Source organism: Abrus precatorius, unplaced genomic scaffold (genome assembly GCF_003935025.1).
Source record: "Abrus precatorius isolate BTA unplaced genomic scaffold, Abrus_2018 Scaffold8, whole genome shotgun sequence".
In the NCBI taxonomy this organism is placed as follows: Eukaryota; Viridiplantae; Streptophyta; class Magnoliopsida; order Fabales; family Fabaceae; genus Abrus; species Abrus precatorius.
Genome location: NW_020874428.1, coordinates 17766441 through 17779044, shown reverse-complemented (window position 1 = coordinate 17779044; position 12604 = coordinate 17766441). Strand labels below are relative to the sequence as shown.

General features: G+C 33.5%; 2 protein-coding genes across 5 annotated transcripts; one reads left to right on the top strand and one right to left on the bottom strand.

The window, feature by feature from the left end:
• The first annotated feature begins 423 nt into the window (after positions 1-423).
• Positions 424-3914, top strand: LOC113847294 (annexin D1-like). Of its 2 annotated transcripts, none has more exons than XM_027476297.1 (5): positions 424-679; positions 1122-1267; positions 1572-1790; positions 2513-2725; positions 3336-3914. In XM_027476297.1, the coding sequence occupies exons 1-5, from the start codon at positions 604-606 to the stop codon at positions 3630-3632; spliced, it is 951 nt and encodes a 316-aa protein (XP_027332098.1). In that variant the 5' UTR covers positions 424-603; the 3' UTR covers positions 3633-3914. The 2 variants fall into 2 exon arrangements, with proteins under 2 accessions (XP_027332098.1, XP_027332099.1); XM_027476298.1 differs by having other exon boundaries at positions 661-791; positions 3336-3812.
• Positions 3915-5651: 1737 nt separating this feature from the next.
• Positions 5652-9084, bottom strand: LOC113847084. 3 transcript variants are annotated; one of them, XM_027475947.1, is made up of 3 exons: positions 8780-9084; positions 7143-7894; positions 5652-6481 (listed from the first exon to the last, which is right to left on the bottom strand). In XM_027475947.1, exons 1-3 carry the CDS (start codon positions 9065-9067, stop codon positions 6022-6024), a joined length of 1500 nt encoding a protein of 499 aa, XP_027331748.1. In that variant the 5' UTR covers positions 9068-9084; the 3' UTR covers positions 5652-6021. The 3 variants fall into 3 exon arrangements, with proteins under 3 accessions (XP_027331748.1, XP_027331749.1, XP_027331750.1); XM_027475948.1 differs by having other exon boundaries at positions 7143-7908; positions 8780-8911; XM_027475949.1 differs by having other exon boundaries at positions 6350-7047; positions 7083-7894.
• Between the last annotated feature and the right edge of the window lie 3520 nt (positions 9085-12604).

Here is a 12604-nt window from a genome sequence, read left to right as displayed (position 1 = left end):
TAATTTTATAATTTTAATATAATAAATATATAACTTTTTATAAAAAATTCCTATGGATGCTTACTTTTACTTATTATCATTTCCCCTCTGTCACTAACTCTCCTAACAGTAGATTATTGCTCTGGATCACATCATCACTCCATTCATCAAACAGGTATTCGATTTTATTTTATTTTATTTAGAAACTCTACGTCGAGATGTAGAGTTTCACGTTAAAATGCGTATAAATTCACTTGATTACTGGTTATAACTTCTACGTAATACAAATATATGTATACTTTTTAATGTATTTCTAAACGTAACCTCATCTATTGATCCACGCGCTTATATTCTAATGTTGGATTGACCACAGAAGAATTATTATTCATTTTATTGAAAAAAGAATGGCGGGAAATGAGGATAGCATGTGGCGTGGCCAAGTCTGTATACAGCCATTTGCATAATTGCATGTCACATTATCGGTGGGACAGACACGTTTGACTTTAACTACGCATAAGCGATTTTGTTGTCCCCTTCTGATCGTTTCCGATTTGCTTTTTCTCACACAACACAACACAACACAGGGCAGAGAGAGTGTGAAAGAGAGAGTTACACAGCAAAACAATGTCCACGCTGAAGGTGCCTCAACCTCTTCCCCCTGTTGCCGATGACTGTGAGCAGCTCCGAAAAGCCTTCTCAGGTTTCACCACTCTCCTCTGATCTCCAAATCCTGTTTCAATAATAGAATCCCTGTAAATTAGTCTTATATGTTGGAAATTGGATCGATCTGTGCATGTATGCGATGTGTGAAGGTAGAGCTTGTTAATATGAGGCTGAAAATGTGATCGATGATTTTTGGATTATGAAATAGAGAATGATGATCCCATATATGCTCTATTAATTCACTCGGAAGTATGAAATGAGATATACGGTATGATTAGTGAGTTTGTATGATCTGGTTTTGTAATAATTCTGTTGTCAGAAGTATTTCATTCACGATCAAGCTATATGATTATGCTTTTTGGAGAAAGTTTGAAAATCATGCCCATGCAGTTCATGTATTGTGATTTTGTTTTTGGTTTCGAGACATTCGTTGTGTTTTTACTTTTGATGGCTTTGCAATTAATCAAATGTAATTGCAGGTTGGGGAACTAATGAGGGACTGATTATATCGATCTTGGGTCATCGAAATGCTGCTCAGAGGAAGCTTATTAGAGAAACTTATGCTGAGACTTATGGAGAAGATCTCCTCAAGGTCTTGGACAAAGAGCTCACAAGTGACTTTGAGGTCAGTTCAGGAATAAAGTTTTTCCTTTTCATACCTCAAGAACATGTTCCTAGTGAGTAAAAGGGGAGTTATTTAAGAGATTGTGAAAGACAATGGTTTTATCTTCATGTGAGAGTTTTTGCTAATTGAAAGTTAAATAAGCAATTTTAGTTAAATTAAAACGTGGCTTTAGGCCCAAGGAGATATTAACTGGGGAGTATGACGCCAAAATGGTTGGTGATGAAAACTGAATACAAAATAATATGCATACCTTTTTATTGGGTGTTTGAAACTGATATGCACCTTTGAATTTTCTACTCACTAGAGGCTAGTTCATCTTTGGACACTTGATTCTGCTGAACGTGATGCATTTTTGGCAAATGAGGCAACTAAAAAATGGACTTCAAGTAATCAGGTTCTGGTGGAAATAGCCTGCACTAGGTCCTCTGAACAGTTGTTTTATGCGAGGAAATCTTATCATGCTCTTTATAAGAAGTCTCTTGAGGAGGATGTTGCTCATCACACAACAGGGGACTTCCGTAAGGTACTGATTCCATGCATAACCTTGTTATTGGTCGTAACAAACATTTTATATTTCTGTTCTACATATCACCTGCTGGCCTATAAATATGAATATGACAAATTGATGCATTACTTTCCCCTCACATGGGTTCTCAGGAATGCTTTCTAGTGTAGTACAAATTGTTAGTACTTAGTGTATGTTTGGTTCAGCTTATTTTAAAGAAATAATTGCTTATTTCTCTTCAGGAGAGAGCTTTTGAAAGATAAGTGATTTCTTATTTAGAATTAAACTAAACCAAACATGCTATTAGTGGGTAAGTTGTATATTGACACGGACTGTTAATTGTTCGTATCACTAACTCTTTATATGCTCCTGTGAAACTCTCTGATCAATTTGTTTGGTTATACTAGATCATGTTTAACTTGTGCTATTGATGCAATAGAAATTCATGACTGAACATAACTAATGAGATCCAATTTGTATATCTGAAAACTATATTGTGATTTGATATGTACGCTTACAATTTGTACCTATAATTACTGATCAAATTTTACTGAATGTTCCGAACTGTGGCAATACCGGTAAGACTCAACTGCATTGAAACCATATGTTGTCCTGTCAAATGATTTAGAGCTTCATTCTGACATAAAGAATTTGCTATATTTGTGTTTTCATTTATGTATGTTTTTCTGTCACTCTCTTCACTTGATAGGGTCAAATTTAGCTAACTTTTTGTTTGCTAGCTCCTATTACCTCTTGTTAGTTCCTATCGATATGAAGGAGATGAGGTTAATTTGACCCTGGCAAAATCTGAGGCAAAATTACTGCATGAGAAGATTTCAAATAAGGCTTACAATGATGACGACTTCATCAGGATTTTGGCCACAAGGAGCCGAGCACAGATTAATGCTACTTTGAATCACTACAAAGATGAATTTGGAAAAGATATCAACAAGGTACATAGTTCATCTTAGAACAAGTATAACACAGCTTCTTTATAGGTTTCTTATCTTGATCTTCTGAAGCACCACAAACAGTTGAGCTTTAGTTGCTTCTACAACTTCAAGCAACCATGCTTTAGTTGTAAACTGGCTCCTCTATGCATTTTAATTAATTTTAACTACCGGTGGCAATGAGAGAATAAAATCTGCATTCCAGGGATAAAGATGGCCTTACATGAACCTGTTTGAAACAGCTTATGACTTTGATAAGCTTTTTGTAGCTTATTTCGATAAGCTTAGTATTGCTTATCAAATCAACTTGTTTTCAGCTTATTTCAGTAAGTATAATGTTAAATTTATGGCATAAGCCATCATTTTAAAAAAATATATTGAATAAGCACTTAATTAAGCTAGACATCCAAATGCATCCTGTTTCCTAATTTTCCTTCCTTTCATCTTTCCTTTGTGACTCTTCAAACATGTCAAAAGGAAACTACAAATTTGAGTGGTGCACCCCACTGCTCACTTATGGAAATTGATTAGACCTTCGTGTTTTAACAACACCCTATATTTGCTTTATGGAAATTGATTAGATTGAACTGGTTATTGCTAACCAATCTTGCAGGACCTGAAAGTTGACCCAAAGGATGAGTTCCTGGCTTTACTAAGAGCAACTGTGAAGTGCTTGATCCGTCCCGAGAAGTACTTTGCCAAGGTTGTTCGTTTGGCTATCAACAGGCAAGGAACAGATGAAGGAGCTCTTACAAGAGTGGTAGCCACCAGGGCTGAGGTTGATTTGAAAACTATAGCTGAAGAGTATCAAAGGAGGAACAGTGTCCCTCTTGATCGTGCCATAGTCAAGGACACCACCGGTGACTACGAGAAAATGCTTTTGGCACTTTTAGGACACGATGATGCTTAACATGCTCCTGTGTATGTGTGTGTTTGTACTTGTTAAGAGGCACTATATAATGTGCAGTGTGTTACCTGTTTGGTGTGTCTTGGACCATCGTTGTCTTCCCATGTTGAATAAAATAGACGACTTTAGGTCACTTGGATGGGATTTTAAAGCCCCTAGAATTTGTTGAATGCCAAACATACTTGGGATTTAGTTCAGATTTTGTAAATCATGACAAGAGTGTCTCTACAAGGGTCACTTTTCTAAATATATATATATATATAAGGATTGATAAGATCCATTGATATTAGATATAAGTTTAAAAACACTTACGTCCGTATAAATTAAATAATTTTGAAAAGTTATGTGAAAAAGTATGTAAAAAAAATATTGATAGTGGCTATGTTTTGACGTGTGTAATTGTTTCCGAAAACGAACCTGTCACCTGATCTTTCATTTCTGCATTTTATTTTTCTAATTATGCAAACATATGTTTTATCTACTCATGGATCCTTGCAAGGATTTTGTTAATTTTAAGTAATATCTCTAAGCTATGGTTCGATTTGTTTTTTCCCGTTGTCTTTATTGGCAAATTTATGTTTTCTATTAACAAATATAAAGATAATTGATCAATACCTGTAGGGATACCAACTCTTGCTGGATATCAGATATTAATACACTCAGAAAAGTTAAAGGCCTGATTGTTAATTTTTGACTTTTTATTTTTAAATGTAAATTTTAACACAATTTGTTTGGTTAAAATAGAATTAAATTAATTTTTAACTCAATTTTAATATATTACCTTTTCAACATTTGCTGGCAACATTGAAATCCCCTCGTATGCTCCCACCGTATGCTCCCACAACAATGATGGAGAGCATCACAGACGACAACCTGGTAGAGGAGCTTTGCAGCTTACACTATTTTGGGAGGAAAAAGTCGAGCAAGGTGTGTGTTTGAATTTACGTATGAATTATAAAATATTAATTTTTTTATTTATAAAATTATAAAATTTATTCACATGATATAATATTAGTGGCTAAAATCACATGATTTCGAACAACTTAATAATTTTTTTACCTAAATCACATGCTGACTGAAGATATTTACACGAGCATAGAAAACTTTATATGGCTCCATGAGATCAATTTCCACTTTCAAGTCATGTACTACGAATATAGGAGATAAATAATAGCCAGTATTGGTGGGTTTAGAGTGTAGATCATATCTGTCTATAACTTAACTTACTATGAATAGGCTCAAGCTTCCATTGCCCAAAAGTATATACTTGTCTGACAAATTGTTCGAACGTTGAAATGTATATTGTGATGTAGAGAGCTTTCGTCGATTTTGAGAATGTTCTTTCAAGATTAATTCAACTTTAATGAAAAAAAAAGAGATTAATTTAACTTTTAAAATTATGATATATCATCTTCCATTTTTATTTTTTATTTTTAATTTAAATTAATTATGCATATTTTATTTCTTATTTTAAATATTTATTTTTAAATTAATTATACATTTTTTATAACTTAAATAATTTTTCTTAGACATTTTTATTCCAAAATTTACTTTTTTTATATTTTGTTATAAAAATAAGGTAAATATCAGGGAATAAATCTCTCTCACTAATTCAATCTAAATAGGATTATGGAAACCGAAATATCACTTCAGAAGCTGTGGGAATGGACCTCTCGTTATAACCTCTGCAGCAAAACCCAACTGAGGATTTAATTCCCTCATTTTCTCTTCAGTCTATCATGTCTTCTAAACATGTTTTGCTGATGAGACCCTTGTTACTTTACAATATCAACTTGGCACTGGGGAATTATTCTTAGAGAATATTGAGATCAACTCTGAAAAAATGGCATTACAATAATTCAAAGCATAGACAATTTTCATTCCCTTTTTGTATTTACAAGGAATTCCCACTTCTCACTCTATTGCCTTTGCGCATTTTCACTGGTCCCCAGAATCGCTTAGAGAAAGATACATTAGAAAATAATAGGGAACGAAATAATATACACAAAAGGCCAAACATATCAAATTGATTTTCGGAGCATTCTCCTCAATATTTGACTAGCCGAGGTCATCCTTATTCACACCATACATGACATTAAGAAATTTTGAATGTCAATTACATAGGCCAAAACAAATAAATCTACATTCAATTGTTATCAAACCTATTACACTTTACACACTTAAATTCTATACAACGAAAGGAAATTCTTCCATCAAAAGAGTGGAAAACAAAACTATGAAGGGGGTATACAGTTTTTTTCTATCACTGTCCATGTATGATTCATGCACAAAAATTGATCAAAATATAGTTCAGAAAAATTCTCCAACATTATACCTTAAACCTGTCTCTATTGGGTCAAGCAATCTCATTTTTGTGATGTATTTGAGTTAACTATTCTTCGGAAGATGTCAACTGGGGGTAGAGTAATATGTTTTCATCATCAAGATCACCATCACCATCATAGTCCCCAATAGACAATTCGTCTGACTCCATGACTAAGCCATTTGGTTCAATTTGCTGCATCTCTGATTCTATCAAAGCCTCCATCTTAGCCCGGTCTCTATCTCTAGGATAGGTCCTATAGAGAAATGTGTAAATTATACAGCAAAGAGCCATTGGAATTCCTATTGCAGTGTAAAGAGACTTGGCCAATGAAGCAGCATTCTCTCTGTCTGTTAAAATCTCTTGAGATTCAGTTGATCCTTCAGGAATGGGCTTATACCCATAAACATGCTGAGCCAAAATCCCCACTGCAGGGGGAGCAAAAGATGATAGTATAGACTCAAATGATCGGTCCAAGGCGTATACACTTGTTCGGGATCTCTCAGGAACTATCTCTGCAAAAATTGGACTAATGCCCATACAATTGACAAATTAACCTATGCATAAACATATGACTTGAACAAGTTTTACTAAAATCACACAAAGCTGTCTTTTTTCAGTTCAAAATCACAACATAAGCAATAAATTATCCTCTTTTTACCATTAAATTTCTGTCATAGGCACACAGAACTTTTTGCAGAAAAGTAAACAAAAAACTACTGATTAAGATGTACAAAACCAAATAATTTAGTAATAATTCAGAAAGTGAATTGAAAAGCAAATTTCAAATGTTTATATTATTTGGACAGTTGAATACTGAGTGCTAATTGAAGGTGCCTATTAACTACACTACAAGTTTGCTCCATCTTCAACTCTCTCTTTTTGTAAGAAAGTTTAAGATGGAGGTCATTCCAAGTTCAAGTACCACAACCGCAGGCCTTAGAGAGTAGAGAGGACTTTATATCAGTATCTACATGTGTTTTACCAATGAAACAACACCAAATGTATCATAACATAAATTGAGTAACATATAAGCATAACTAATCATCTTAAGTATTAACAAAAGTTGGATGGAGTGAAAGATGTTTCCAGAATGTTAGTAGCAAATAAATACTATACCAAATAAGGATAATCAACTGGGAAATTGTTTAAGCAAATTGACAGAAAAATGATTAGTTTGAAATACATACTTATTTGTAGCTGGAGCATTCCAAGATATCAATAGCCCCATAACGATTAGAACCAGACCGTGAGGTATCATTGTAGATGGATCATCCGGTAAACTAAGCAAAAGAATTGCTGCTAAGGGAATTGCTGATCCAGAGCTTATCTGAGCCAGAATTATCCTCCCAGAATTTGGTAGACGCCTGGAGAGGATATCACCCATCTTACCTCCAAACAATCCTCCAACAGAACTGGCAACCACAAACAAAGCAATGAGGAAAGCGGTTTTCTTGTGGGAAAAGCCAGTGAGCTCTAACCACATTGGTGCAAACGACAAAGCAGACCATGGAAATGAACCAGTGACACCCTGCGCAACAATAATCTGGAAAGACGAAATCTTCAAAACTGACTTGGCTTCCTGAACCAGATCTTTTACTTCACACCAAAATGTTTTATTTGAAACTTGATTGGTATAATTTTTACCATTAGCCGAGAAGTGTGGATCATTGGCAAAGATGTACACCAAAGCACCTACCAAAACGCTTATTAATCCAACAATATGAAAGGAAATTCTCCAACCAGGGATGCCAAGGACTGTTATTGGAGCTATCAACACTGAGAAGAGACCACCAATAATTGAACCAAGATTGCCTGTCAACTGAAGCCATCCAAAAGCCATGCCGCGATTGTTATCATCAGTTGAGTCGGCAACAAGGGACTGGATTGCAGGCGCTACAAGTGCAAGCCCAATCCCATTAAATGCTCGCGATAAAGCTACCTATAATACAATGACTTCAAAGTTCAAAGTGAATACAATCAGCCATATATCTACAATAGCATAGCAGTTATACTGATTCTGCTACAAGAACTTCATAAATGTGCCTACTGCCCGGTCCAAAAGGAAAAATTCCAATATACAAAAACATGCTTTTGAAAATTAAGAGTAGTCTCTTGTATACCAATTTTTTATACATTTTTAAGCATGCTTTTGCTTAATAAATTAAAGCCTAATTTTTTCTGCTCTTATCATGTAAGTGTATAATAAATGGATTGAGGGTACGGTCAGAAGGGGAGCATATGAGACAAAAAAAAGGAGAAAGAAAGGTTGATGCACTTTCCATTCATTTTGACCTTCAATATTACTTCCTTTTATCTCCATCCTCCCAGTTTTACTTATTTTCTCTCAAACAGAGCTATCATTCATACAGTTATAAGTTATGTAAGAGTTTGATTCTATCACAAATATATATATAGTAACAAAAGACATGCTGAAACTATGTTAGTGTACTTGATGATTCCCAAGAATCCCATACCTAATTTAGAACATACTTTGCAAAATACATTGGAAAGCTTTTATAGTTTGACAATTTAGTAACACACCCCTCATTCCTAAACGCGTGCAAAGAAAGATATTTTAAAGATGGTGCACATATTTATTTCCATTTTAATTCACTCATCAACGACATTAATAAGTACACACCATGGAGCAACAAATGAGCAATAATGATGCAATTCGTTTAAACGCCGGAATTAACTACCATGAACTCCTCTAATTCAAGCACAATCGGTCTCAGAAAAATTACATAAAGAATTACATTTATTTGATATGAGAGCTGAGGCAGAAAGTAAAAGCGATGATGTAAGGAAAGGGAAAGAGAGTGACCTGAAAGAAGGTGGAGGAGAAGGCAACGAGGAAAGTGGCGGCGGCCCAGAGGAAAGCGCCGAGGGCGATGACGTGGGTGCGGTTGTGGCGCATGGCGAGGTAAGCGGCGAGAGGGTAACAAGAAGATTGAACGATGGATCGGAAGAGAGTGAGAGAACCCAATCCTGTTGGGTCAGTGTGAAGGGCTAAACCCACTTCTTTGTACACTCCCGGAAGCAGTGACTCGTCTGCTTTCTCCATTATTCCTGCCAAGTTCACCAGCACCAGCGTCACCGTTTCTCCCTTCATCTCTCCGACACCAACAACCTTCGGTGGTTCCTTTTTTTAAGGTAATAAATATATATAAATGCTTTTTTCATGCCACGTGGCCTCTTTTAAGAGGGTTGCTGTTGCCAGCATGTCAGTTCTCTGACTACGTGTAAGGTGCAGAGAATAGTCTGTTCTTCATTGTAATATTCCGATCGTACTTGGTATCAATCTTTTCTTTTCTTTCTCATTTATCTCTCACTTTCTCTTTTCTAATTTTCTTTTCTTTTTAATGGACGGTCATCTTCAGCTACTTCTTTCTTCTCTTTGTTTTTTTTTTTATTTGGTCAACATGTTCAGCTGCTCCCGCGTCCTTTGTCATGGGCCTCTGCATGGCCCAAAGCAACCAGAGTATAACTAATGCCCAATCACAAGCTTGGAATTCTGACTGTTGACCCAAAAAATCAAAAGGCTAAGAATTCTGACAAAAACAATTACATGCGAAGAAGAATTATCTGACCAAGAAAAAAATCAATGCTAAGAATTAGGATCGATGGGCCGTTTGATTTAACATTAGCATAAGATAAACCCTAATCCGTGCCTGCTGGTTGAAAAATTTTAAGTTTTTTTATTAAAATATATAATAAATATATCTTTTGTGTCGTTTTAATGTAGTCTAATGTATTTTTAATAAAAACTTTGTACTTTTAATTTCTTAATTAATATCCTAAAAACATTGGTTAGCAAGAATTTTATAGTAAATGAGATTTGATTATAAAAAAATTTGTGAGATATTGTATTAGAAGATGTTTTATTTAAAGAGAGAGAATTGAAATTTAATTGTAAAACAAACATGTCTTGAATAGTATAAAGGAAACTAAATTAGGAGTGACTACAAATTATGCTTGATTGAGTTTGACATAAAATAAAATTTGAATTGATTAAATTTAATCATATTAGATTGAATTTAGGTTTTTCAAAATTAAATTAACACGATTAAACTCAATTAGATTGAGTTAATAATAGGTTGATATACATTTATAATTTTAAAATTTTTTTTAAAAGAAAGCACTGAAAAGAATCAAAATCACTTTTTAAAAAATAAATTCTCAAAAGCAAATTAGGCTTATAACTTAATGTAAAAATCAAAATAACATAAAAAAAGGAAAATAAGGAGAGAAAAAAAGTTAGTTTCAGTCAAGTTAGTTCTTTAGATTTGGAAATGTATAACTTGATACCCAATTCAATAATGATAAGGATATTCTGTTTATGATCCAATATAACACAAATGCCAAAATTAACCCACATAATTTGATTATATCAAGTCAAAGTAATCAGAATCACAGGGTGAATTGGATCCCTAGCTAAAATTATGAACACTTATTAGTTCAATTTTTAAATTTCAAAATTATCATTTCTATTGAGTAGAGCATGGATGTATATGTTGTTAACGAAATTCAAATACATTTCACTTAATAATAATAAAGTTGTTAACAGTGTATTATAAACCTTATTCTAGTTGCTGAGGGTTTAAATAACATATCACAAAAGAACTGAGGTCCACTTAAACATGGGGCTTCAAATGTTGTACCCTTGGTTAGAATACAATGAAGACAGTGATAGAAGGAAAGGAACGTGGCACAGTGCTCCTGTTTCTGTAGTGAACAAATTAGGAAACTACATTATGCATTCCACTAAATATTGCCACCATAATGAACAAAAAAAACAGAACTACATTGTTTTATTAATTATTACCATCAAATATATACGATCGTAAATTGAATGTGTGCAGTTATCATAATTAAGGTTGGACTTGGATTGACGATAATGCATCCTGAGCTGTTGTGATGTACTTACCTTTACCCTTTGCCTATGAAGTTGTCCATAGCCTGATAGGGTTCAATGCGAAATCATCAAACTACAATACAATGTATAAGTTAAATTTCTATTCTTTTTATTTATTTATTTATTTCCTTTTTCCCATTGGACATGGACAGTGGATATGTGTGTAGTACCAAATTTTTTTTAACCTTCTATATGCATTCAAATCAACATTGAGGCATATGTTAATTTTTAACAACATATCTAAAACCAATTACCAAAAAGAACACATCTAAAAAATGTCTTTACATTAACTGTGCCTCATTCAGCCATAAATAAAAGAAAAAAGAAAAAAAGTGAGTGAATGATTTAAATTGTTTAGAAAAAAAATTGCGGCCCAATTTGGATTAACTCTTTCATACGTATTTATAGGTGACAAAAAATAATTATATTTGTATTTTTTTATCATTTTAATTTTTTTATTTAATTTCTTTAAAATTTAATATGCATAAACTAATTTTAACTTATAAATAAAATATTCAATTGACTTATATATAATAACATGACACTAGACTTATTTCTGAGCGACTACTGCTAGAAAGTATAAATATATGTCCCACATTAATCTTTAAAACGTGCAACTTTGCATTGTGCATGTATCAGCCAGAAAGGCGTATAAGAGTAAAAGTTCTCGGATCAGTTGATAAAATTCAATGAAGTGGAAAGACATTCAATAAAATCTCGTTTTCAATTAGAAAGAACAAAAAAGGGTTGCCTTTTGGTGTGTAATTCACACTCTTTCTTTCTTTTCCTTCTCTTTTAAAGTGGTTGTGACTTGGTTTTATCTGTCACTCGATCATGATGATCATCAGTTCTTCGCCTTGGCTCAGCAATTCAGAGCCAATTTCGCTTGCAAATAATAAACAACTTTTGTTATTTGACATTGTTTCCAGTAGCATGCGGATATTCTCCTTGGAGTACATTCCCTTTTACCATTTTGATTGGTAAATAAATAATTTATGTAAAGTTAACTTCATGATCAATTAATATTGTTTGAGCATGATTACAACTTGAGTAGTACTGTTTCAGCTTTTAACATCCAAAAAGCAATGCTAGACTCTAGATATCTCTACCAAATGCTTAGAAGCAATAGAAATAGGCATCTCATCCAACTTATATACATGCTTTATGATCTAGCATTTATTACTCCAAGGAATGACCCATCTCCACCTTTCATAGCTAATTACAGCATTTAATCAAACTTTAACCTAAAATTCATTCTTGTAAGATAGAATAATATCTACTGGAATATAATTGCGAAAGGATCAACTAGTAATTCTAAAAGCAACCATTATTTTAAATTTATAACACTTTCAATTAATAAGGAACAACTTTAAGGAAAAGATATAGAGATATATAGTTGAAGTATAAGAAGTGGGGAACAAGTGGGGTTACGAAAACCATTCCGAGTTGTTGGTTGGGGGCTGACAAAGATAATGTCTTTGATCTTGCTGTCTGATGAACCCACAATTCCCTAAAATTTAGAGAGGGTGCAAAGATATTACTTCGCCATCAAGATTCAAGAACTAGTGACGAGATGACATGACTAATATATATACATAACGCATGCAGACAAAATTAAAAAATCATTCCACTTGTTATAAGTCTGCCTAACCAACAAGAGAATTTTTTTATTAGAAGTTATGTTAAAAGTATATTAGAAATCACAATCAATATCTATTTAATAATGTTTTAAAT